Source organism: Oryzias melastigma, linkage group LG6 (genome assembly GCF_002922805.2).
Source record: "Oryzias melastigma strain HK-1 linkage group LG6, ASM292280v2, whole genome shotgun sequence".
Taxonomy (NCBI): Eukaryota; Metazoa; Chordata; class Actinopteri; order Beloniformes; family Adrianichthyidae; genus Oryzias; species Oryzias melastigma.
The window spans coordinates 23,066,516-23,094,263 of record NC_050517.1 but is presented as its reverse complement, the minus strand read 5'-3'; the positions used below and the strand labels follow the sequence as shown (position 1 = coordinate 23,094,263).

At 37.2% G+C, this 27,748-nt stretch overlaps 1 protein-coding gene across 8 annotated transcripts; it reads right to left on the bottom strand.

The window, feature by feature from the left end:
• On the bottom strand, positions 1 to 27,130 carry ppfibp1b (PPFIA binding protein 1b). 8 transcript variants are annotated; one of them, XM_024281589.2, is made up of 28 exons: positions 26,961 to 27,130; positions 20,220 to 20,301; positions 19,586 to 19,791; positions 16,568 to 16,657; positions 16,340 to 16,453; positions 15,148 to 15,279; positions 14,283 to 14,375; positions 13,756 to 13,845; positions 13,213 to 13,330; positions 13,042 to 13,086; positions 11,858 to 11,919; positions 11,682 to 11,766; positions 9,595 to 9,734; positions 9,237 to 9,334; positions 8,367 to 8,424; positions 8,042 to 8,216; positions 7,649 to 7,681; positions 6,985 to 7,126; positions 6,760 to 6,891; positions 6,454 to 6,604; positions 6,223 to 6,334; positions 6,018 to 6,106; positions 5,649 to 5,771; positions 3,587 to 3,712; positions 3,328 to 3,516; positions 1,633 to 1,797; positions 1,451 to 1,516; positions 1 to 639 (listed from the first exon to the last, which is right to left on the bottom strand). In XM_024281589.2, exons 2-28 carry the CDS (start codon positions 20,281 to 20,283, stop codon positions 562 to 564), a joined length of 2,976 nt encoding a protein of 991 aa, XP_024137357.1. In that variant the 5' UTR covers positions 20,284 to 20,301; positions 26,961 to 27,130; the 3' UTR covers positions 1 to 561. The 8 variants fall into 8 exon arrangements, with proteins under 8 accessions (XP_024137357.1, XP_024137356.1, XP_024137358.1 ...); XM_024281588.1 differs by having other exon boundaries at positions 8,367 to 8,427; positions 26,961 to 27,129; XM_024281590.1 differs by lacking the exon at positions 7,649 to 7,681 and having other exon boundaries at positions 8,367 to 8,427; positions 26,961 to 27,129.
• Between the last annotated feature and the right edge of the window lie 618 nt (positions 27,131 to 27,748).

The window sequence follows — 27,748 nt, the reverse complement described above, 5'->3', positions numbered from 1 at the left end:
TTTAAGAACATCGAATTATTTTTTATTGCAGAAATATTACTGGAAAAAAACCTTTATTTCCCCCAGGAACAGCTCACAGGTGTGTAAAAATGAAACCAACTCTTCAGATGGCTCTCAGCTCCATGCTGTTCTCATCAGGCTGTGCATTTTTATGTGCAAATGCATGAATACATAAAGAAAAAGATCAAATGTAAGACCGTTAACACTATTACAGTTCAGTTGTGTAGAAAAACTTAGCAGCCAGTTTGGAGTAACTACTTTATCTAAACATACAATTACTGCTATAAGGTCTTCTTCTCTACATCCCTACAGTCAAAAGGCAAATTAAAAAGACATATATTAAATCTGCGATGGTGTTTTTTTTGTCTTTCTGCTCGATTAGAATCATTTCCAGAAACCAGCTGGCAAACAGTGGCGTTGTCCAAAATGTTTCCTCAGCGACCGACGAGCAAACACACGACGTAATACTTTTGGCTCTTCGCTGAACATATGAGAACATTGGAGGTGTTTTCTTTGTAGAGTTGGCACAGAGTTTCATCTGCAGAAGATCCAGGTTTATTCTCAGGCGTTCGAGTCTTCGTCTGTCAGGTTTGGAGAGTGTGAAGCCTCCTTAAAGAACTCGTCGTCTTTCAGCATGCTCTGATGAGACACAACAGACAAACATTTATTTTATTATTTAACAGTTTGTCCTATTATTTTACCTTTTAAACAGTTTTTGTGGCAATGTTTGATATCCATTTTTTATTTTTTATAACCCTAAGTTCTTCTTTTACAGATATTTTATTATATGACACAATATTACAAGCATAAACTGTAAAAAAATGCATCAACAAGTAGTAAATTATCATTTTTTTACAGTAACAATTACAAAAATTTATAAAAAAAGGTAATATTTCATAAAATAGACCAAAAGTGTGCAGATGAAGTTAACCCTGAATTTATTTCTAATTAGTAAAAAAAAAAATCCTATCAAGGTGCGTTAACGGTGACGCTTAAACACAAAATCTTTACCTTTCTTTACCTTTTCAACTATTAACACAATCAATATTATTCTAGTAGATTCTAAAGGAGAAAAGCGGCTCATCTACTAGAATAATATAGATCGTGTTAGTGGTTGAAAAGTTACAGCAAATCAAAGAAAATCAAAAAAATGTGAAAAATCTAAGAAAACAAACTGAACATCTTCTAAACTATTTACAATGTTCAAAGGAAGAAATAGCACAATTATGAGTCATAACTTTTGTTATTTAAACCAAACATTTCAAAGCTAATTACCTTTTTTTAACTTATCTGTTGAGTTCTGAATGAAAACTGAACTAAAAGTAGGTCATTCCATCATTCTCAATAGCATAGGTGATTGTCTCAAGCAAAAATACATGCGGACTACGAAAGGATAAGAGACATCTGCTTAAAAATGTATTTAGAGATCTGTGCATGAGTGATTTTTTACCGTTAGGTTTTGAATTCCCTCAGAAAACGCCCCGATCTGTCTCACCGTCCCCTCAGAGTCCTCCATCTGGCAAAAAAAAAAAAAATTAAAGGTCAGCATCAAGTCAAAAATGCATCAGATATATATATATATATATATTTAAATAAACAATAATATCTTTAAGATTGTTTGAAGTAGCTGACCTGTTCCAGCCGGTCGAGGTCGTCTTCATAGATTTGGAGCTCAAAGCCTCTCTGGAAGCTTTGTCCCTTTGGCATCTCCACATCCATTGGACAAACGTACTCCTCACTTTCTTCCTGCTTCTTTTTCCTTAGACTGCCAAAGTTACTAAATGGCAGCTTCTTTGGCTGGTTTGAAAAAAAAAATAAATAAATAAATAAATCATAAACCCCGAAGAGATCCTTAAAACATCAGTTCATTCTCTGTGTTTGTGGAGGAGAGACAAAGAGACATGACATTTTGTATGCAAACGGGACGCTACCAAATCTGAGTCTCTGATTGGTCAAAGTTTGATCTGATTTAACTTTCAACATAAGTTCCGAGTGTTGAAGTTAACGTTTTAAATGTGGAAGCTGGAAATACACATTCAATCAGACTTTTCACTGGAAGTGGTCGCTTGAATTGGCATTGCAGAGTTTGGTGTGAATGTAACTTCAAGTCTAAAGTTCCTGGAGGGTCTGCTGAGATCCAGCTGGATATTTAAGTTCATCCTGTCCCTAAGAATGAACATTTTACCCTGCAGGTGATGAATGTGTTTGTTTCTCCTGTTAAATCTGTCAGATTCTGCTTCATTCTTTCTAGTGAAGTCACATTCAGCTGTGGTGTTCCTCGGGGCTTTGTGGTGAGCTCACTACAGTTAAACTACAACTACACTCTTTTTCAATTTACCATCATCAGGTTTGCAGACGACACCACTGTGGTTAGAACTCAGAAAATTAAGATGTCAGATTTCCTTCACTATACCGTGTGTTTTTATCTGATTCTACAATTCCAACATCGAATGTGTTTTTGTCAGCAAAACACCAGTGTGCATCGATGCTCACTAGATTGGGGAATATCGACCACAATGCATTGCGTTTTTTACAAATTTTTCTTTTTTTTTAATTAGCCATCAATGTTTCCATCACCAGAACACGTGGATTCATAATAGTTGTCATAAAATGCTTGTATTGATCAGATTTTTACTTCATGAAATGGGTAGAATCATGTTCGCAGTAAAGAGAAAAAGTGAGCATGGTGTCAGAATTGCTTTTAAAATCTAAGGCACCAGATAGTACCACACTTGATTGTTTTTTAGTAGTTAGGGAGTAGGGAGGAAATTCAGACTTTATGGGGACACAGAGAAATTCCTGCCCCTCTCCACATCAACAACGGGACCTTTGTGATGAAGTTCCAGCAGCAGAAACTTGGGAAATCAACTTGAACAACAAGCTACTGCTGGACTGCACGCTGACTTATGTCTGCTGGTGTGGTATGCAGACTCCACAGCTGAAAACAAAAGCTGTGCAGAGGGGCATAAATACCATAAAAAAACCAGAATCAGCTGTCCACTCTCATCTCTGAACAGTAAACCCAGGGCTCACTGCCTCAGGAAAAACAGGACCTTAATAGGAAAGGCTTCACATATCATCTGCTTGACCTGCTCCCTTCTAGACAACACTTCAATAAAGCTCAACACCTCACCACACAGACACACAGACATACCGCTTCTCATTATTTCTGTTTCAGTGAGAAATTGACATTCCCACTATTAAAAAATGTACTTTTTTATTTTCTAAATAAATGTGCAATCAAAACACATATTCTGTTCCTTTGTCTTTTAGAGAAACTCGTGGCCAAAAGCTAAGAAGAACTTCTGATTTCATTTCTATCACTACCTTGACTTTAGTGGTGGCGGTGAGTACGGTGTAGTCAGGGTTCTCAAGACACTCCTGTTTAAGCTGTTGAGCCTCTGTGCCGATGAGCAGACTGAAGTGAGTGGCGAGGTGGCGTCGCAGGAGGGTCTTGTTGGGGGGGATGTTCAGCAGCAGGGCCATAGTCTCCACATTAAACCGAGGCTCCAGGACCTGAACAGCAAAGACCAGAAATCAGCGATCAAGATGCTTAAGACGGAAACTGGCAACAGGGCTTTCCCACCATCAGCCCTCCGTGGACGCCACTGCCCCTGAGGTTGGGGGCGTATTCAGCGAGGTCCACAGATCGCAGCCACTCCATCACCCTGTGGTTGGTCCACTGGGAAACCTCTGCTGGAGAAATGTTGTTCTGCAAACCAGAGGACGAAAACGTCAAACCTACAGAAATGTTAGGTTTTATGCAGACAGAAAAACATTTTATTTTTTACTGTGATAACTTTTAAACAACCAATACTTGTTTATATGTGTGCTTAGGAAGTATGACGACTTCTAGAACAGTCTTAACCTTTTTTCGTCCATGCGTCAAGTTTTCAAAAAAAACTATTTTTCCAACTTAAAATGCTACAACATGAAATTTTGCAGACGATGAAGACTCAATAAAATAAAGTTATTAATTTGTAGAAGTTGATTCTGATTTGTATTAATTCAATAAAGACAAGATTACAGTGTTTTTTGTTTTCATAGAACGCTATTATAACATTGAGAAATCAATTCAAACTCACATTATCTTTCAGGGCATAAGGATTTATTTAAATAAAGATAAAAGAATAAAGATTAAAGAATTATTTCATTTTTAAATACATTATTATTCATTGTATAAAACACAGAGAAGCCTTTTCTCTGATTGTGTTTCTTTCTAGTCTATTTTTGTTGTAGAAAAAAAATCTTAAATTTCCCTTTTACAAGTTTCCACAAATCAGTACCTTTATTTCATTGAATCTTCATTTGCAGCCAGTTTAAACTTAGGTTAGTGTAGGACTCCTTAAAATGTAAAGCTTTCCCCTACACATCAAAGTAGATGGTAACAACCAAACGTTGACTTCAGTCACGTCTGAAAATCAAATGATACAAATGGCATAAAACTGGTATTTTCTAAATATAATAATAAACGTGAATCTGCCATTTCTGCAACTTTATCATCAGCTTAGTTGAGTGTAAAATTAATTATCATTATGAACTTTGTTAGCTTAGGGATTTTAACTTGGTGGTCAGTGAAGCCCTTTTAAGAAAGTGGTGGATGTTTTTAAGACACATAAATACTCAGAATAACTCATGGATGTGGTAGACAGAATCCGGTTGTTTTCCAAAATAAAACTTTCTTCGGAATGAGAAAAAAAACAGAAATAATTTAATTTCCTGTATGTTATCTTCAGTTGTCTGCCAGTGACCCACAGAACGGTAACGATCCACATCCCAGGGTTTCGGAACTAAAGAATGTTCAGCAGTGATGCTTTAATAGAAACATACTTCATGAGCCACAGAAGTGAACAAATGTGGTGAAAGTCTGACAGTCTGTGCTTAATACAATCATTTCCCTAAAGAAACAGTGACCTTACAGGAACAGCTGATCAGGACGTTATTGAGACCTGTGGACAGATGACCGAATGTCAACTCAGATGAGTATTAAAGTCAATTCACGTGTCCAAACTACTTCAACCAAATGTGTGTCAGAAATAAAGAAGATCTAAAAAGGTTTTTCTTATTTGGTCTCACACAGAACCTTTATCTGCTCCATTCAGGTGTACATGCTAACAAAGCTACACTGGTATCCCACCTTAATTAGACAAAGATATTGACTTCTTTCCGAGCTCATGTCGGACAGAAAAGCTATTGTTCAAGTTATCGCTTGGGCTACAAGGAAGGTGACCTCAATGACGGTCAACTTGATCTCACTCTGAAAGAAGTCAATAGGGATTTCTGAAGGCACAATGCAGCTCTGGATTGGTTTATTAAATATAAAATTTGCTGTGTAAAAGAAAGAACATTTAAAAAGAAAATATTTTTTTAGATATATTGTTTACCCATGCAGAAGAGAAATCCTTGTCTGAGTTTTTTCTCTACACAACATTGTGTTATAGTTCTTACTGAGAAAGAAATATTGCGAAAATCACAATTTCTTTTTTTTTTTTTTTAAATTTGAGGACTTTAAATGATTTTAAGTGTCCTGTTCCTACACTTCAAGGATGGTCCCTAAAGTTCTTTATTTTTGTTTTTTTAGGCTCACGATTCATCGTCATTGGAGTGAGATGTTATGGATTCTTAGAAAAACTCTTATTGATGCTGACCTCATCTGACGGTCTGCGGCGCAGACAGTTGGGCTCAAACTTGTTCAGACGGAGAACTTGAATTGCTCTCTTGATGCTGAGGTGATGAAGGACGCTTCCTACTTTTAGAGAAAGCAGGTCATCCTGAAAAGCAAAATCAGAAACCAACTTTATAAGCACATTTTGGCTTTTAATTTCCATTCATTGACATTCAAAGGAAATCACAGTTGAACTAAAAGTTCATGTCTTGGTCTCAGCATCCCGAGACACAGACGTCACACATCTCCAATATATCGGCTTTCATTGATGATACGGGATGGCGCCGCGGTCACCAGATCTACTTCTCCACAGCGCCTAAAAAAGAAGTCTTTGTCTCGTGAAAACACTCACTACTGTCATGTAGTGCAGCATGCGGCCATCTACTCGGGCCTCATCAAACTGGGTCTTATACTGAGGCAGACCAATGTCATCCAGCCATCCTAGGAGGAAAAGAAAAGCCTAATTAAATACCTTCCATGTCTTTCCGATGTAAATAATTAAATAGCTCTTCAACCTGGAGACCACCGACCAGAGCAGCCCTGCTTTCAGTACTCACTTGTTACCCAGTTGTAGTCCAGTTTCCCCTTATTATCCTCCTCTTCAGAGCCGAGGGCCTGCAGAGCCAGCTGCAGCTTCTTCCTGTGCAGCGGGTGTTTGACACCCAGCTCCTTAAGTAATAAAAAAAACCTGTTTATCACCTGTGACATTCTCCCAAATTCAACCAAGTAAAGCAAGCATGAAAACAGCCAAGTTCTTGGACTAATTAAATTTGTCTGCTTGGATTCACCTTCTCCAGGTCGAGTTGTGAGGCCTGCAGCAGCGTCTGTCCAGAAGAGATCCACACGCGAGCCATGTTCACGTAGAGGCCGAGTCCCTGCTCCTGCAGCCAGTCGCACACTTGATCCTTAGACCAGCGAGCAAAGGGGGCGTCCACGTCACTGAGGAGGAGAGAGGAGCCGACAAGTTCAAACTCCCCGGGTTCTGCAGGACACACCCAACTGACAGCATTACAAGTTTTTATTGTTCGTTGTCTAGAAACGAAAAAAAAAAAACAAAACATGTTCTGACTAATTGTTCAGGTTGAATAACTCACTTGTTGGCTTTTTGGAGATCGCGGGACCAACCCAATCTGGGTCCGGCTGTTGCCCGTACTCCACCCCGCTTGAACTCCCCATCAGGCAGGTTGTCATCCAGGTTAAACGTGGTAGACTGGCTCCTTTTAAGCCTGATTAAAGATGCATAAAGGATCCCAAATATTATCACTAACATTTTTTTCCTGTAGACTAAAATAAAAGTAAAAAAAAAAATTCTAACTCACTTTCCAAACAGTTTCTTGATTCCTTTAGATTTCTTCCTACTTTCAGGAGTTGTGGGAAGTGTCTGCGTGCTGTCGTTGTTCGACGACGTCTGAGGAATCCCGGCCAGATCTAGATGATCGGTGCCCTGTCGCTCTGTTTCGGCTGAGCAAACAAACATCCTCGTCAGCATCAGTGAAACACCAACACTCACGAGTGAAGGAACAGCGCAGGAGACAATCTAACTACGACAGAACACATGACGACTCCAAGACACGGGCAGAATGAGAGGTCATGGCAGTAGAAGCTCTCTAACGCTCATGCATCACACAAAACTGATGTCAAACTACAACAGGAAAGAACCTCAAAGTTATTTCAAATATTTTGAGGGTAACTACATAAAAAAATGAAAGCTCTAAACAGATTTTGGCTACAAAAGTGCACACTAAGACATGCAAAGAAACAAATACGTACATGGACTGAATCTAAAGCAGAGATCTGTGCGGCAAGAGAAGTTGTAAATGTTAAAGCTCTCAGAAATATCGTTTAAAGAAAAACAGGCCAGCTTGATAAATGAGAATACAGAACCGACGGATGAACAAGAGGGAAGGATTTTGTCAGTAGTTTCCTTTGCTTTTTTCTGGAGAACTACTACAATCCAGCAGCGACTTGTGGTCCATACTGTACCTAGCATAGGGGCACTCGCACTCCTGCTGCGGTCTTCATGTGTTACAAAGAGCACACAACATGTCCAACAAAGAAAGAACAAGACAAGAGGCAGAAATTATGATTGAAATAGGAGGATTGGAACGATGGAGCACAGACATTCAAAAATAAAAAAAGGAACACAAACAGGAGGAAGGGCAAACAGCACCATGGAAACAGACGGCCATAATTAAACGGGGGAATCGGTTTGTGTGGGCTGCAAATTATGGTCTTGATCCACATAGTGTAGTCCTTGGGTGTGGCTTTGCAAAATAAAAAAGTTTGTGAAAAACTTCCCGTCACACTTGCCGTGAAGCCAGAGCAGTTTTGGCGTCACGTCATGCATGAAAACCTACAAAAGTGGGAGACTCTTACCCAGGTTAGGGGTGCCGGTTGTCTTTTTGCCTCCCCGGATCTTGAAGAAGCCTTTCCCAAAAGACGAGCGAGCTTTTCTGGAGCCGAAGCTGTCGTCCTCGGTGGAGGACTGCGAGGGGGCAGTGGAACTGATGGGGGGCTTTTCCCTCGTTTTACTCATCTCTTCATTTGTAGCCTGAGAAGGGAAATAATCACAATCTATTTTAAAATTACTCTTCTTAAAAAGACACTAGAGAGGTTTGTCCTTGTGTTTTTAAATCCCCAAAAAAGATATTTTAGGTAAATTTGAAACAAAAACACAGAACAGTTCATCTCTGCATCTTACCTTCTCATTATTGCTCATTTCCAAATGGTCAGGCCCGTCAGCTCTGCTAATGTCTTGGCTGCTAAAGGGATAAAGCATAAATCCTCACACTAAAGTTAAAAAACTTCGACACTGACAACCAAACTACTTCACTAAATGTAATGAAATCTAACTCAACAGAACAGCAACTAAAGATTGAAAGTAAGAGTTCAAATATGTGTTTTAAAGTGCTTTTGTTTTGTTCAATTATATTTCAAAATAAAAATAAAATGAAATTGTCTTTCTCTGCCCTTCGGTACCACAGTAAGGTGAAAATCACACGTATGTATTATCAAGTTTCTGGACTATAGCAAAAAATATATTAGTAATTTTGTACCGACCCTCTATTTTCCCAGAAAGTATTTTTTTTCTTTTATGCGTACAAAATGTAAACTTTTTTGCAGAAGATCCAAATTCTGTGAACATGACAAAAAGAACAATTGTTCTGCTGCTGTAGTTCTGCAAAATCTAATTTACTTTACTTCTTTTTTAATCCAATTTTATTGTCACATGTTAACAGAAAAAAATAAGTAACGTTTAATGATTAAAAAGAAAAGCACATTATTTCTGGTGTGAATAAGTGATTCTTCTTGTAGGTACAAATTCCTTTTGTGTATTATTTGTGTCCACACAAGTTACAAATCTTGTGCACAAAAGATTGAAAAATATATTTTTAGAACCATCAGAGCTTCATAGAATTGCAATATGACAGGAAACCATTAAAAAAAATTGGAGCAAGAATTTATTCACCGGTTTCTCTTCAACTTGCAAGAAAACGGCACTGAAATTATACTCATTTGTATTAAGTTAAAAAGGAAAACAAATGTGATATATGGGTTTTACTTTTTTTACCTTTCTGTTTCTGTTGGGGTGGACTCTGATACCCGTTCTGGGTCAGAATGGGTGGGGCTCGGAGACGGAGTTTCAATCGGCACACTTAGATTCTTCATCTGAGAAAAATGAAAAAAATATTAGTTTAGACAAACCCTTCAACCACTGACCTTTGTTCTTTCAATCCTTATAGGTTAAATATTTCAGTTCAATTCACAAAGTGACATAACAGCTCAGAGGACTATTTGGGTATTAAACTCTTCAACATGTTTCTGAAGTCTGAAATGATTGCTTCAACTTCACTGAACACTCATGAGCTACAATAGTACAATCAAAATTGTGTTTGAATTAAAAAACGAACAGACTCTAGCAAACACACCTCCTCAGGAGTATTCCTCTTCAGTGGCTCGCCGTCCGCCCCCGCCTGCTTTTCAGACTCCACACACACAGAGTTGGCGGGTGAACATGCGCTGGATTCATCACTAGGGCTCTCCATGTATTCTGCATTATTTGATTTCTCTGTAACATTAAACGTTACATTAAACGACAGACTAAAATTCACAAGAAAGACATTCTTCACTGAAAAAGACTATATTAGAATAATTTAATTCCACCCAAAGTAGTAAAACAATAAGTTTTTATTAGAAAGTGACTCAAAGTACCACGATGGTTAAACAGTCTGGTTTTATAAGGAAGCTCCATATTGAACAGAGGAGTTATAAATGATCAAAGGCACAACTGGAGATGACCTTATCACAATCCAGAGATACAATTGTATTGTGCACACAGTGCCTAAAGTTTCTGCAGAAAATAAATGGAAACTAGTGGAGGCAGTGCTTCAAGCAGCTTCAGACATACAGATGTTGTTGGGCAGATTCAGCACAAACCATGTGGCTTTGGTTTAAACCCATGTAAACAGTCATGGTGGAGAGCATCTGCAGTGGATAAGAAAAAAAAGCCAGTAGTGGATGAAATTAAAAAGCAAAAAGCAGATTTTAAGGGGACACGAGGTCAGTGGCTGAGAAGAGAACATTTTTATTAAGAGCAACATGTTCTTGTGTAGCCTCAGAGTCTGAGATGAATAGGTGAGGATCCACCATGCTGTTTAAAGGAAGATTCACTTCAACACATTCTGTAAGAATGTAAAAGATTTGCATGGAGACGAAACCTAATGCTGAATGCCGAGCAGCTAATGAAGGAAAACATATACAAATAAAAGCAGCAAAGTGGAAAAGGAAGCAGAGAATGGTGTTTGTTTGTAAAGTAGAGAAGTGCAGCACAGAGGCAGTCTGTGGTAAAGCTCTTGCTCACTTGGAAAAAGGTAGAAACTAAAAATTGAAAGTAGTATTGTAGTAGTATTGTCTTCCTCACAATGTTGTCTGCACAGATTTAAATGTATATGTCTTAGAAAACAACACAGTTTTTTTTATTTTGGCTAAAACTACCTAATTATAGTTACAAGACCATTGGGAACAAATATGCAGTAGGTAAAAATGTTGTTGGAGAGGGATTTGAACAAAATGGCTAATAACACTTTTAGCTCTTCTTGTTGAACATAAGGGAAGTCTAAATTTGAGGTCAACTGATGGGTCAGAATGTCCCTAAAGGGTCTGCTGGGCTTCAAATGAAATGGCTGTTCTATATTTTATTATTTTTTTTGCTAGCACAATAAATGTTTGTGAAGAAGAGTCATTTCTTGCCAACAGGCAGGATTTTAAGGTGCTAGCTATGTATTTGTACCAAATTTGTTATTTTAATAAAGTTGTGATTCTTTTGTAGAGGTGGTTTAACTCAGGTGAAAGGAGGGATGTGTGGCTGATAATGCTATTGATGTTGCTGTGTTGGGTTGTTTCTTGCTAAATGAGGTCTAAAAAAAACCTTTTATCTCTTTCCTTTTTGTGGAGACTGGCCTTATAATGAGCCTTAAGTGCGTGGAAGAGTTCAGTCAATCCTGATTTCTCTCATTCATTTTTATTCCCCATCTTCCTTTACCTTTCTCATTTCTATCTTCAAGACTGGCATTCATCCCGATAACGGTTTGGGTTAATTAGCTGATAGTATTGCAGTTGCTTGATGCTGGCCGATTAGCATCTTGTGTTTATAGACCTGGGGGTGTGCAGACAAAGAGGAGGGTGGTTCTGGAATGCTACAACACATGGAGCCTTCTCGATGCTCAGAGAAACACTGATGGTCATGAAGGTTTCCTGCCTGAAGACCCCAGTGACCTACTTCGCATCATTACACCTAAAACAGTTGTGTGCTATCTGAGTGTGGAACATAAATGTTTGCAAAGATGTGCAAAGGACCACAGATGTGTGTGTTACTCAACGTTTCACTTGAAGTCTCAGCTAGACTTATTTTTTAGTATAATGATAGACATTTAATATATTTAATGCTGAAAAATTGACTTGTGTTTTTGCATTAATCGGTTTGAATGAGATTTACTCAGTAAAAGTGAACTCTAACCTTTCTTCCCTTGTACTGACATCACCATGTCCTGAACCTTCTTGTACCGCACAAGCGATTGCTTCAGCTCATCAATCTTACGATCCTGTAACAAACACAAATGATCAAAGTCGCGTCCGGTTCCCCTTTGAGAAAATGTGTGCAAAGCAGATGTTTCTGAGACTTCTTTTTAAGACCTTTTCTTCGTTTGCTGCCATCAAGGACTCCACTGCCTTTTTCATTCTCTGAACTTCCACATCTAGTAAAGACAGAAAACGTTCAACGAGTCGTTTTGCTTTTAGCGTTAATAATTACACAAAACCTGCAAGTGTGAGCGTGCAAGTGAGGGAGTAAAAATATTCAGGTTGCAATTCTTCTGCAAATCCAGTGAAATCAAGGCAGACAGACACATATTATTGTTTGAAAGAACTTCTCACTTTGGTTGGAACATTTTCACCTTTTAGAACGCACGTCCTGATGAAAAACATTCTATTATATTGAGAAGAAAAGTTGAAGACTTTGTCAAAAAGTGCCAAAATATGAAAACTCTTAAAAATCAGGAGATTTAAGGCTATATTTGACTTTAAATTTGAAAAAAGGGGAAAAATATTTTGAAATGTTTCCATCATTGTAAATTATTCTTCAAAACAAAAGGGCATTCTTGCAGTTTGATTAAATATTTACAAGAACAGAAAGACTAAAAACACATTGAAATCTTATCCAAACCATATAAAAACATTAAAAGGATTAAGATCTCCTAACAAAAACAGTTTTTTGCAATAAGCTAGGATAAGTTATAGTGTAATCTTAAGGGGTTTAGAAAAATCCTAAATCCTAAAAATCCATAATTCTAGTATGGGAATCCAGTTGGGGAACTGTGCAGAAAAAAATGAAAATGCTCCTCATATTTGTCTCAATTTTCAGTATTGCAGGGACATAAAGGTCTATTGACAAATAGGATGATGTTAGCGGGTTTTTGGGACAGAAAAGGGTAACATTTAGAGGACTCAGAAGAAAGACACTAAGAGCAACAGTAGTGATCATCGCTGGATGGAATTAGAAGGATGAGTGAGCAGTCAGGATGCTTTCACTAACACTTCATTCCTCGTTTCTTCTGAAAAAGCTTCAACAAAATGATCATCATGGTCGTTCAGGTTGGAGATTAAATACTCAAATAAATGAGCTTGTTTCAGAAATAATAACATTCAAAACAATCTGACAGAGATGTCGTTTTCTGTGGTCGGCTTTAAGGGGTTATATAATGGACAAGCAGAGTTTAGATGGCTCATGCTCGTTCATGCAATAAAATAAAATAAAAAGTGCTGGGGAGGGTGCAATTATGAAGTGCAGTCATAAACACAAACAGATGAACCCCCCTTACGTTTTTCCTTCAGCCTCTTTCTAAGAGTTTCATCTGGATGAGAAGCTAAACAGAACACATCGTGACACAAAAGTCTTTCAGAAATCTTCCCATTGTGTGTTAACAAGACAATATGGCTTCCACATGAGATGTAACTAAAGCGGGATGTTTCTCAGTTTGTGGTTTTCTCACTTCTGTCTGTGGCGTCAGCCCCGCCGGAGGAGAGTAGTTTGAAACCCGTTTCATCGTGTAGTTTCTTCACCTCTCCATCTTTGCCCTCCAGCTCTCTCCTCAACACGATGAGCTCGTCCTGTTCAAATGAAGAACGTGATGACATTTTTTTTTCTTTTGTATGTAATAAGTTTGTAAGGATGCAAGGTTGATCTAGAGGAGAGCACACATCCAACTAGAATCTAGAAATATTTCATTTTAAACAGGACAGAAAAAAAGAGGCCCATTTTCCAACTCATGACAAAAACCTATAATTGAAACATACCTGTGGTTTGAGAAGAAAAAAAAGGAAACTAGTGATTTTTAGAAGCAGCCTTAGAAAACTGAATATACAGTTTTTTATTTACAGTATTTAAGCTTTTTTATGTATTTAAAACTAAAAGCAGCTTCTAGGCACTCAGATTGAACTGTTTTACTAAAAACAACAAGACAAAAAGCTAAAAAAGGAGCTAAAGGAGGAGGTTAACAACCATGAAGCACAATGGTCATCCTGACAAAGCCAACCTTCAGAGCCTCAAGTCTGTGCCTGTTCCTCTGTTTCTCATCATGCATCTGGACCATTGTATTCAGGCTAGAAAGCTTGGCTATTAGAGACTGGCAGTACAGAGGAAACAGAAGACAAGGAAACAGCAGCAGCAGAAGTTGTGAAAACAACAGAGGTCAGAACAAGAGGTATCAACATTTTTACTGTCATTGTTCTTAAAACTTTATGTTTATTTTTTAATGCTAAGAAACCTGAATATGTTTTTTTTGCTTCGGTCTAAATTTTGACAAAAAAGTGAGCATTAATATTTTCCTGAAAAACAGAAAAAGTGTACTCACACACAAATAAACAACTTTTTTGAATCCTTATTTCTCTTAAAATCTCCTATTACTCTCCAACTTCTAGATAAATGTCTCACTTTTCATGAAAAATCTACAAAATATTATTGTTAACCAGCTATTTTTTGAACTTGCTTTCATTTTTGAAAATGATGAAGATCTGCAGAAATGTTTAATCAAGAATCAGAAAAAGACATGAGACGACTCACTTTTGTGGATTTGAGCTTCTTTTCATACTGTAGTTTTTCATTCTCCAGATCGTTCATTCTGTACCGCAGTTCATTTATTTCAAGAATCAGATCCTGTAGGAGGGAAAATGTGCAGCTGTTATAATGGAACTTTTCAAAAGACTTGAAATGACTTCTTCCAGAATTCACTTCCCAGTTCTTTAACTTCTCGTAGTACTTCTACTGTTAAGGCGATCAACGTAATTCCAGTAGATTTCTGTTGATCAAGCTAACAGCTAAAAAGTGACGGTATGCTAAAGAATGTTCGTTATTTAATTGTCACCGGCAACATCTCAGGTATAAAATGGTTCAACTCTAAACTCTTTTTTTGATGAGTTGTGTCTTAAAAAATAGAAAAAATGTTCTCATTTAAATGCAAACCTGGTAGAAAACTAAGAAACGGGAAGTAAATTCCTGAAGAGTTAGAGCTAAATAAAACACGAGGGGAATCTGTGATTACTGTGTTGGGAAGCAGAACATGCACACAGCAGTTTTTTTGTTCCACTGAGCTGGAAGAGACGACTCTGCTGCTTCAACAACAAGATGACGTTTGTGAAAGCTTTCCAAGCACTCTGCAGTTCACATACAGTTCCTCCTCATCTCACATGAACATCTTATCTTTCCATCTTTATCAAGCTATTGACCAGAGGGCAACAAACAGAAAAATAGAATAAAGAAAACTAAAAGCATCTGATTTTGTGACTTTTTTTAAAAACACATTTTTAATTAGAAAAACAGAAAATCTCATGAACAGGAAATTGAAATATGATCCCAACACTCACACATAGACTATTTAAAGACAGTGTGTCATATAAAAGAGAGTTTCAGTCCAAAGCAGTTCACTTACATCGCTGTCCCTAAAACCATGATCGAAGTCTTGTTTCTCCTTCTCTATGCTGTTCAGCTTCAGCTTGAGGTTGGACACTTCAGACATTAGTTCAAGCTTCTGAGTCTCCAGGGCAGTTCTGCATAGAAGTTCCTGTAAAAATATTTTGATTTATTTAAAGTGTTTCCAGTGGTATTTAATTATATTTATAACATTTTTAGCCAAAATCAAAAACTTTTCATTCCCCTCTCTGTGGCTGGGAGCTTGGATCTGAGCTTGTGGCCCGCTCAGCATATTTTCTACGTCACAAATAAGCACTTTTTCAAACAATATTTTTTATATGAATAAAGACTGAATCACTTTGAGATAGGAAAATACTCAGAAATGCAATTTTGAGCTCACATATGTCCATCATCATCCAAAAAATGCAAAAAGTACATGTTAAGAAAACCAAAAACACAATTTTTATCGAAGTGAGTCTTTAAAACAATACTAAGACAACACTTTGTAAGACTAAAATGATAACATTTACAAGTAAAATCTAAAGGGTTTTGTTTTTTCTATTTTTTGTGGCTGCTAGAAAACACAAAACAATTTTTTACTAATTAAAAATAAGCATCTTAAATCTACTTTAGACTTCAAAGTAATAAGATGATAACAGCATTGATCACAGTTTCCTGCAGATAACTAAAGGGTAACAGCCTCCAAATATTAAGAAATAAATATATGTAGTTGTCACATACTGATCACACTAAACTTATGGCACAGATACTTCATAAACTTTGAGAAACTAGTTTGTTTTTACATAAAAATTTCAATTGGGTTTTTTATCCGTTAAGTTTTACATTCTCACAAAGTTGTATCACACTTTTTGACTCAAAAACTAAACTGAGAAAAGTTAAGAGACATTTGCAGAAGTGTTTAAAATTTTAAAAACATAAATGAAGAACACAACCACAAGACTGTGGGGGTACCAAAAACCCGACATTTTCGAAATTCTTTAACAAAAGCCTTTTACAGTTTGTGGTCAACTCTTACAGCACATAAACACACAACTAGTATTAGAGCAACCAGGAACAACAAAAGCAGGAAAAAGTGTTTAGCTGGAACTCAAAAACTGACAACTGCATCATCTGAAACTGTTACAAGATATACTAATTCAGTGCAGGGACCAAAGACTTTACTATTTTGATAGAAAAAAACAAACACTAACTTGTTGAAGCATCTCCTCTGTAGCATTGAGTTTTTCCCTGTGCTCCTCCAAACACAAATCCAGATCACGGATCTTCTCTCCTTGAGCTTCCACCTGGTCGGTCAGCACACTGACCTAAAAAAAGGGTTTTTTTTTTTTTTAAACAGTTCTTCTTTCATTTAGACTCCTAAAAACTGTAGTTTTGCAAAGGGCAACAGCTAAGTTATTCTAGCAATGTTAGATGGGTACCTGAAGTACCAGAGACTCCTTATCGCTCTCCAGCCGAGAAAGCCTCTCCTGGTAGTGATCGCCTCCGCCAACAGAAATGTGGCCGTTGGACTGCAGAGCAGAGAAAAGCCAGATCAGATGCAAAAATAAAAACCAGACATTTCAACGTGGTGAGTCGTTCTGTTTCAGATTATTAGGTATTCTGATCTTTTAGGCCTCTAAAGATTATTGCGCCCAACAATGGTCACAGATTTATTTCATTGTGAGACTGTGGACGATTCTTTTTTTTAGATTATTTTATTGAGAAATGGACTATGCTTATTAATGATATATTTAAACAAATGTAAATATGCCGAAGATTATAGCAGCAGGCTAATTCCCATCTGGAGTCCCATGGCAGGTTGATGTTAAAAGAAATAAAACAGAGTTTAAGAGATAGACAGTACACATCCAATTTTAAAACACAAGTAAAATACAGAATAAAATGACACAAATAAAATATAAACACATTTTAAAATCAGTGCCAGTTTTTAATAAGGTTTTCTTATTTCTGGTTATATGTGATTGCACATTTGAAACTCCAAAAGCCACAGTTTCAATTGTACTTTAAAAATGATAAAATTAGCACTTTCTCTTATCATTCAGTGTATTTTATTCCAGAAAGTTGAACCTTGGAAAGCATTCTGTGAAAAAGTTGCTCGTCTAAATGGAACCTCACAGTTGCTGTTTTTTTGAGTCAACCAACCACCTCTAAAGGTCAGAGTAGTAGAAAGTTGTTGAGCTACTTCATGCCAAAAGAGAAAATTACAAGATCATCTGCATACATAATAGTGTCTACATTTTTACACACATTTAGTAAACATTAAGAGAACATTTAGAGAACAGTAACGGCCCAAGAATTGACCTTTGAGGGATCCCTACTAGGAGGTTATGGTAATTTGACTTGATGTCACTCACCTGCAAACACCGTGTGCTTTGTAATACATATGGCTGAATTGATTTAATTGCATAGTCTGTAAAATGAAATGCATTAAGTCTAATTTTGAGAAAAGAATGATCACATTTAGTCAGTTGTAGAGAGTACAGCATAAGTTTGCCAGGCCCTTCTTGCTTCCTTCATACCTTGCTTTAGTCAGTCAACATGCTTCTGTACAAACCTTCATGTTCTTTTGTATTTTGAAAGAAACTCTGCAGATCAAACCTTTGGTGTTTTCTCTGAGCAAACAAATCAGTTGTGGACTTGCATGAGGGATTGTTTGACACAGAGTCTGCACGCTTACTGTTTCAACACAGCACACAGAAAATGCTTTTTCAGAATTAAATCAAAACTAATGCAGCATGTTTGCCATAGTTTCGTTCCGCAAGATGAATCTTTCAGTGATCATTATGCAAACTTTACAAACAATATAAAAAGGAAGATGTAGCCTTTATTCAGTTAAACTAAAGCAGCAGCTGCTTCACTTTACAAATGAAACCAGCTACAGTATGACACAAACTGATCTGACCTGTTCTGATAAAAGAATATTTGAAAGCATCTTTTAACAAACTCCATTTAACTCAATGTTTTTTTATACAACTGAACTGTATATTTTTTATTAAATCCTCAGAACATCACTTCAGTTTCCAGAGTGTATCCAAAGGCTGTAAAATCAAAGCTTCCCCACATTTTTGTTTTCATTTTATCTCTATATTGTTAAATAATAAAACCCCTTCACTCCACAGTCAAATCTGAATTGCTTCCTTACCCTTACAGCTTCTCCCTGTCCCTACATTTATCCCTCCAAGTGGAGAGGTTTGAAAAAAATAGTGTCTTAAAATCTGGATGTTACTACCGCTTGATGATGTCATCAATAATTGCTGGTCAGCTACGTTAGTGCACATCTGCCATACATCCATGTTAACTTCTGTGCTTCAGAGCACACCCATGTGAAGAAATGCATTTCTCTTCCGTGCCACAAACGTGACACAGATCACTGTACCGGCAAAGGGATAGCTAGTCCTTTGTCGCTATGGCTCCCCCTTAATAAAGAAAAAAAAACACTTTAGGACACCACTACAGCTTCAAATGCCCCTGCATTCAAACAATATGGAGGAGCCAGAGGGGTAAGGAAGCAATTTGGATTTGGTCCATCTGTGGCTAATGTGCAACATACAACTAAATCAAATCTGGTCGTGGGCTGCATGGCACCCTAAGCGAAAAGGGATTTGGCTTTTATGTCCGGAACAGAAACAACATTACTGCTTAGAATATGTTGGAATAAATATTTATTTATTTATTCTCAAAATTAAATTTTAACCGCTCAGGATTATTCTTTAAAATAATAACACCCCCGGTGTATGATTGTATAACACACCATGCAAATAGTAGCAGCCCAGCCGTGTCTTCAACCAGGGACCTTTGCAACAACAGGAAGGAGTTCCAACCAATGCGCCACTGTGGAGGTTATATTACATTAGGCTTTACAGACCCATCTCCAGTGGTAAAAGTTTAAAGATAGGAAAAAAAAAAGATTTCCAGTTAAATCCTTCAGTCTTTTTCGACCAAAAACAAAAGTTTTATTTTTCCCTTCCTTTCTGCCACCCCCTAGATGTCCAGCGCCCTTAGCATTTGCCTATTCTGCCAATACTACAGGCTGGCTCTGCATTAAATCCAGTTCTCCGCTTAAGTATTTTTTTTTTTACATAATCGGAAGTAAATTCAATGACAAAGGGGTGAACAAGTACTCCATTTTATGTTCAAGATTTTATTTACATAGTTTTAAAAGGAGCTCTTTAACACCAAGAGCATGTTAACCTGGGATTATGAAATAATGTTGAAAAACTTCCCACTTTTCAGATCCACCAGAGTTCAGTGTTTGGTCTGCAGCAGAGTTCAGGAGAGTTTTCACATTTTCCAAATGAAGCAAACTTCTCAAGGATAAATCCTTCAGAGCGACCCAAACAGTTCAGTGTGAAAGAGCTCAGAGACTTTGCAATGCCAGGTGTTATTTTTTTTTATCCTGATACTTGTGAGACAACTATGCTTTTCTAGTTTCTTACCAGGTGACCGTTGAGCCACTCCACCACACTGTCGGCTGTGGAGTCAGGGATTTGACAGCGAAGACTTTCCCTTTCCTCCGTGTCCATCAAGTCCAGGAGACTCCTCAGGTCTTCCAGTAGATGAAGCGCCCTTAAACCCCCCATGAAGGGAGAGGTAGGCGACTGGCAGTCAAACAAACCGTTGGAGTAATCTAAGGCTTTGGAGCCTGTGGGAAAGAACGGCAGGAAAAAAGATGTTTAAATGTGGCTCCTGTTTACACAGAAAACTAAAGATAAATTCACTACAACAAAGACAAAGCAGATAAACTGTAATCATTTAAACAATCACACTTAAAATGAACAAGCAGAGAAATAAATATTTTTAAACTAGATCTTAGTCTGCCATTGTAAAAAAAAAAATCATACTTGTGACTTAGAAGCATCTAACAATAAAAAAAAATTGGAATTGTTTACTCTTGGATGCAAATGAAAACTGAAGCTAAAATCTGTCTGAATAAATCACTTCCGAAATGTCCAACAGACTACAATTATGTCGTTACCACTGTTGACTCAATCTAGAAGATCTTTATCAGTGTTTCTCTGCTTTATATTTTGTCACAACTGAAGCTGAGTATTTATGCAGCCATAACTTTACCTGCTATGATGCCATCCATCTGCTCCAGGGCAGCAGCCAACATGTCGCTCGCATCAGACATCATCTTTAGTCACAGCTCAACCTGGAAGAGAAATTAGTTTTTTAATATCAGAAAAAAAACAAACAAAAAAAACGGTGGACAACTTCAAAAAGAGACATAAAATATGGCACATTTAAAAAAAAAACATTCAAATAACTTTAAAAAAGAAAAATATTTTTGAAGACTACGGCAAAATAAAACAAGGATTCCTTAAATGAAGCATTCGTTCCTGAAGACCCACTCGAATGAAAAATGTGTTTTTAATATGTTCTTGTTGCATTTTTCTCATGAAGGAAACATATAAAGATTAAAATTGCCCTTCTGAATATTTCTTTATTCAAATTATTGTAAATTAGAAGCAGAAAAAAAACTCCTGTTTCAAAAAAGGCCTCTTTTATGATGTCACAAATGCGCACAAGTTTGTCGCTCCGCTCCATTCTGATGCGTCCACTTGCAGACAAATAGATCCATTAACGTCCTCATTTTCCTCGTCTAAACCATCTGGTTCAAAACTGTACTGCTGTATAGCACCAATATTGAAAGCATTTTGGTGTGTTGTGAGGGAATGTTAGTTAGAGGTAGAGAGTAAACAAAGAGTTGATCAGAAAAGAGCGCAGGCTTACTCCGCACCAAAAGTCCTGCTCAAAACTCAGAGGCAAATTTCTAGTAAAATACTGCCCGTCTGCTGAAACTACGTCCAGAAAACGACAGGATATTGATTTTGCGAAAAAAGTAATAATTATGATGTAAAAAAAAAAAATCACTGGCAACGTTTTTACTATATCATTTATTTTTCAATTAGTTCTCCCACTCCCCTCTGGGGGAGCAGGAGAGATTTCAGATTCGTGGTGGCTCCTCTGTGCTCCTGTTCTTGCCAGTGGACCTCACCTCTGGCTCATCTCGAGCCCTCAGCTGTCTCTCAGCTCCATCTGGATGAAGCCCATCTGCTACACTATTTAAACAGATAGCTGTAAAGTTAGATAAGCCAATACTTTTTAAAAGTCCTGGTACATTGCCTGTCAGACCTAGGAGAGAATCCCTCCTTCATGTGGACTTCCCTGAGGTTTCTTCTTTTTTTTCTCAGAACTTTTTTTTTAATAGGAGTTTTTCCTTACTAAGAATGAGGGTCTAATGGTAGGGATGCCCATTTTAGTTTAGTCTGTGTAGTTTAGCAATCAGCTATTGTATATTTTTTGAGTGGTTTTATGTTTATGGACAATTACCAGTGTGAAGCCTGTTGAGACGACCATGTTGTAGTATTGGGCTGTATAAATAAAATTGAACTGAATTGAATTTTAAAAGAAATCAAAAGATGATCAGAGTGGGTCTCTAATTGAAATACTGTCCTAATAATGCTCAATTTTGTTTATTAAAAAACAGCTTGTCTAAAGCACTCAATGCCCCGTAAATAAGAAAACAATTATCTGAATCCAAACTCGAGAACCATTGTACTCCATTAAGACTATTGATTAAGATTGAAAAGGAAATAATCACCAAGTCTTGAGTTGATTTATGTCGACAAGATGTGAACACCATGTGAAGGAACTGTGAAGGTTTTTAGGCGACTAAAGTAGAGCAATAGTCTTGAGACTGAGTGTACCTTTACAAAAATGTTGCCACCATGAATTAAGCTTTGGCGTGGCCACTCAGTGCTAAATATGGACACGCAGGCCACCATTTCAACCAAATACACACATGCTAACCAGAGACTCTTGGTCCCTAAAACAAGTTACAGAGAACAGAACAATTCTTAGTTATATTGTTTCCTCCCTGTAGCTTTAATCTGTGAAGTTTTGTGTCACTGAAGGAATGAATAAAGGTCTATTTTGTAATATCAATCACTCCCTTTATCTAAAACAGGGGTACACAGAATGTCCTGCCAGAGAGACGGTGTTTGTGTTCCCGCCTTGGACATCTGCCCGAACACCACAACAGCTCCTTTCTCTTTGTATATTCACTCAAACAGCACTTCTGTACATTCATGCACGCTTAAACATGCTTACAGCAGCACATAAACACACACCTCTTCCTTTAATCAGCTGCCTCACATCCTGGGACACGGCACCATTTCCAAACTTTATAGAAGCCACCCGCAGACATAGCACTATCATTTCAGCACACGTGTGGTCGCATTTTCCATTATCTATAAATTAAGCATGTATTTAAACAAGACTTTTCACAGCGCACAGCAAAGGGGAAGGGGAGGAACCGGCGTTCTGCAGTAAACCGCTGAGTGGTTTCCAACAATAAAAATCTCAGTGTGAGTGAGATACTTGCTGGAGGTGCTCTCCAGGAGCTTGTTGCCACATATTTTGCACATATTAAAGACAAACTACAATGTAGGTAAAGCCCAAAATGTGTTAAGAGAAAATAAAACATATTATGTCAAATTTATGGCAGCTGATTTGCTAGGATTTATTTGCTCCTTCTCTAGCATCGTTTTTACCACAAACTAAATAGTTCACTTCAAATAAAATTCTAGTTTCTGTCTCACAAAAGTGTTATTTTTCAGCCAACTTTGACTTTAAATTCAGTAAAATAGCACTAAACTGCAATATTGAGAGCTGCAGCTGGAGCTAACCCGTGATGAAGGAGAAGGGGCATAAAGAGAGGACAAAAAAAGGAAAGTTTTGAACTGAATAGATATATTCACAAAATATTGTGATGGAGTGACTTTTATGAGTTTATTGCCTAACCACCGAAGCAAACAAAAGATTAAGGATCTCGCTTGTAGAATGGAGTTTCCGCTCATGAAATATACATTTTTAATGTAGACATTTAGTTTTATAGCTTAAGCTTTAAAGTAACTGTTGGAAAAGACTAACTAAAGTCACTCAATGCTTAATCCACCATGTAACAACAGCTGACAAAAAAAGTGATTTTGTTTTGTGACGACTTCAACAAGAATGTAAGCCTGCAGGGCATCCCATTCAAAACCCTGAGACAGTTTTTTCACCTCTCACAGCTGAAGTGCAAATATGGGTAAAGTTCACACAGGACTTTCGGCAAACATACTTCAAAGATAGCAGGCAGGGTTTGGGCATGCGGGTCTGGAAACCTGCAGTCCATGTGTCAGTCAGAATGCAAAGTAACATTCTGAGCTTTTTCTGTGCAGTTTTGCACTGGAACTGGTCTCAACACACAGAATACATAATTACAGAGGAGTGAACTCTGTCCTTGAGTCCTGGGAAGCTTGCATGGTGTGTTAATCATATGTAAACACGCCAGGGTTGTTTAGGAAGCAGAGGGTGACTTTGCTGTCTTTAGAAAGAGGAGCTATGATCCCTTTAAGTCCCACTCCGATCATCTTTTGATCTATTGTAAAAGAGTTCCCAGCGGTCTTTTAATTATGACTATGCCATTGTTGGGCTAAAAAAAACAAAAAAACTGGGTCTTTTCTAGGACATAGTTTCTGCAGAATGGCAGGATTTTATTAGAAATTTGGCTCTGAGTGATGGGTATGGAGTAAGCCTGATCTGACTTCCGATCATCATTTTTTTTTATACTCTCTTCAGCTAGCTTACAACCTCCAACCTAAAAATACAGGTGCAACAAAAATGACCAGCAGTATCAGAGCTATGCAGTCCTATAGTTTTGAACCAGATGCCAGGTCAGATAAGGAAAACAATCAGAGGAAAATTGCATCAGAATGGAGTGGAGCAGGGAGCTTGTTCCCCGCTCTCTACTACAGCCATTATCCAATGGCAGATTTTTTTGTCAGCTTCTGATTCCCAATAATTTTAATATAGAAATACTTAGAAATGCAAATTCATTCTTCATTTTTTATGTATGTCCTCGATTGTCAGAAAAATGCCATAACAACATGTTAGAAACACAATTTTCATTGGACTGGGTCTTTAAAGCATCCATGACTAAAAACAGTTTCCCATTTAAGGCAGTAAATGAGCAATTAAAATAAAATCTAAGACAACAAAGGGACACTTCTAACTTCAAATCACATTATAGTTTAATAAATCCTCCGATTTGTTTTGGAAGAAAATACATTCTCCACTTCGTCTTAAGTGTTTAAATCAATATCTAAAATTCCTTCTGTGAAAATGTAAACACTGAATCTCAGCAGTCAAAGACAGTCTCACTATGGGCAGCCCCCCACCGGCCACAAGATCGACAGAAAGGGCTTTTGTCCATCACAGACAGGTGCTTTGACTGAGAGGCTTGCAGTGCTGTACTAAACATGATGCTTATGACAAAACCTGTCTGCATTCTCTTTATACACATCCTCAGAACCAAACCAGAGGGGTGGGGGGTGTTCGAAAAAGCGGCTTCTGCCCTACAGCCGTAAAATTCATAGAGACAGCCAGAAAATAATGACCACAAAGAAAAGAGTGGACCACAATGATCACCCCCCGCTGCCCTGTATCCTTCAGGCAGAGAAAAACCTTTATAACAGACCCTTAAAAGACATTCGGTGAGAGCTCAAATATTCCTGGTATGGGGGGGGGTGGTCTTTAAATTTCTAATATACAGCTTCTCCACAGGGACAGGAAAAGAAAACGGAATTAAAGCTGCCGGCTCTCTTCTTTCAGGGGGAAAAGAAGAGTTTACCACTGCATGCATTTGACTTTGACAAGCTGGGTTTACATGGAGTTGCTATGGAGGTTAAAAACAAGACATAGTAACGCAGGAATTTACAAACAAACCAAACCTATTTTTATCCCGGAAATGCTTTTTGATTCCAAATAAAAAAGCTTACGTCTACGCTTGTTTAAACATAGACACTCATTTTCCACTTTTCCATGGAATTATTGCACTAGAAAGCGGCGTTCTTTCAGTTTTACTCCAGATAATAGTCTGTTCACTAGTAAAGGGAAAAAAAGCTTACATCCTTCTATAACATCGCCAATTGTTATTACATTTCTTTATAATATTGTAATTAAGAAATTTGATTTTGACACAAAGTTCAAGCAATAATATGAAGCTATTTCCAAACAGTTTGAACTGACAGAATAAATCTCTACTTTATTTTCCAATATGTAAAAGGAGATTCAAAAGAGATATTTCTTTTGAGACGATTAACAGTTTTTGAATCTTTAAAACAGAATTCAGTGATTTTTGTCAAAACCTATCTTTTAAATTCAATCTGAAATTTGTTTTGCAGTAAATATTGCTTGTTATGAACCCAAATACTTAATATAAAATTGCCCACATTCAAATTTTAGTAATAAATCTCCACTCAAATTGTCTTTTGATTTATTGTAAAAATGCTCTCAGTGGTCTTTTAATTACGATTTTGCTATTTTTAGGGTAAATCAAAAAAGTATTTCCTCTTTTCTAGGACATAGCTTTTGAGAGTGACAGGAGTATATTAGAAATCTGCCTCTCAGTTAAAGCAGAGTAAGCCTACCCTATTTCCCTATCATCCCTTTGTTTACACTTTCTCCCACTAACTTACTGCTCCTCACAACCCCAACCTAACATTACCTGTGCAAACAAAAATGGTGACAAATACTGATGCTGTCCAGCCGTACCGCTCGGACGATGAAATTCAAAATGGACCAATTAGTCTAAAGTGGATGCATCAAAATCGTGCCATTTTAGCATCATATCTACAAGTTTTTCAAAAAGTATTTTTGTATCTGCTCCTGATTCACAATTATTTGAAATTAGAAATACTTGGGCGCACAATTTTGAACTTATTTTCTTTATCAATTGTTTTCCATTACAGCACAAGTACATGTTAAGAGCATCAAAGACAGTGTTTTCATTTGAGCAGGTCATAAGGTGTATTATTGTGAATAATTTTTAATTATTCTTAATATGCTATTTGTACATGTTTAATAATGAAACAAAAATGATAGGTGAAGTTCATTTAATCCCTTAAATTAACTTCTAGGGGTTGATTTAAGAAACGAAAATTCACTTTTTGCTTTTCAGGGAAGGTCAAACTACTTGAATTTTGCACTAAAATGTTTACATAGTAATCATTTTGAAAATGAGAATGTGAATATTTCTTAAGTGGGCTAAATATGTAATACAAAGGAAATCAAATTAAAAGGAAAACATCAAAAAAATCCTACAAGTGTTAATAAAAAGTGTCTAATACTTTATCAAGATTAATCTACTGGGAGCGTGTGAAGTTTGACTCCACATTACTGAATTGTTTAGAAAAGCATGAGAAAACCAAGACTAAACATATTTCGAGGTCGACGTGAGAGGGGCATAACAACTTATTAGGTTTCACAGCTCTATAAAAACACAAAAAAATAAAGACTAAACTAAAAAAATAAAACAAAAAAGCAAGACAAAACTTTTCGGTGTGACTCACCTCACAGATGTCGACTCACACGATCACAAAAAAAATCCACTTTACGTGCCCTGAAGCAGTGTGGATTCAAGTACCCACAAATCCGCAGACGTGTGGTCATAAACCAGTATTTATTTTAAACAAACCTAAAACTAGCTTAAAACAGCAAATTTGTTAGAAAGAAACACTTGTTCTATGCTATTTTTTTAACAGTAAAATCCTTAAAAGGAGATATTTTCGGGCACTAACTTCACCAACAATTTGTAAATGACTCAAAAAAGCCACTGGAAACTACATATTCTGGAAAATATTTAGAGTTTTCAACGTTTTAAGTCGTTCACTCAACATTAGAGAACAGCGCTGAGTGCAACAGGAGCGGCGTTAAACCTCCATACAAGTTTGAAAACAAAAATAAATCACGGTTTACGACTCTTACCTCAACTTTAGTGGAATAAATTCAACCTTTCGTTAGCTTCTTCCTGCGACCACGAAGACAAAAGTCCACAAAAAATATACTTTCTGAACCTCTGCGTGCCCACCAGAACAACCCGACGCCCCGACACATCCCTACGCCATGATGTCGATGTGACAACAGGGCCGTTGGAAAAGTTAGGACGTCACGTCTGGATAGCTCCGCCCCCGCGTCGGCCGGGATTGGAGGATCCGGAAGGGATTGGGTGCTTTCAATGTAACCGCAAGAAATAAGAAAAGTGAAGTTTACTGACTAAACTGTGTTGATAAAGACAGCTGATAAGACACGGATATAACTTATCCTTTTTTTTTTTTATTATTTTCTTGTTTTACTCTCAAAGCTCATAGCGAAACTTAAATGTTTGCTACAAAAAAGTTGTAATTGTTCGGAAAGTTTGGTATTTCCAATATTTTTAGGTAAACGAGAAGGAAACATTTACCTGAAAGTGTCAGGCTTGAATGAGCACAAGCGACATCTAGTGGTCAGCAAATAAAATTGCTCACATTATAATCAGTAAAATTGTCAATTTGAACAAACAGGGCAACCTTTTCAATGCCATAAAGTGAATTGACAGTTGTAAAACACTTTCACACATGCTAATAAATAAATAAATCTTTCAAGACTTACATTTTGCATGTTATTTTTGGTACAAGAAACTGACAGAGGGTGAACTTGGCATTCTTGAAAATGTGAGCTGTCACAACTTCCTAGTATCGACTGGAAATAGTATTTTGAACTGGAATTGTTTCAAA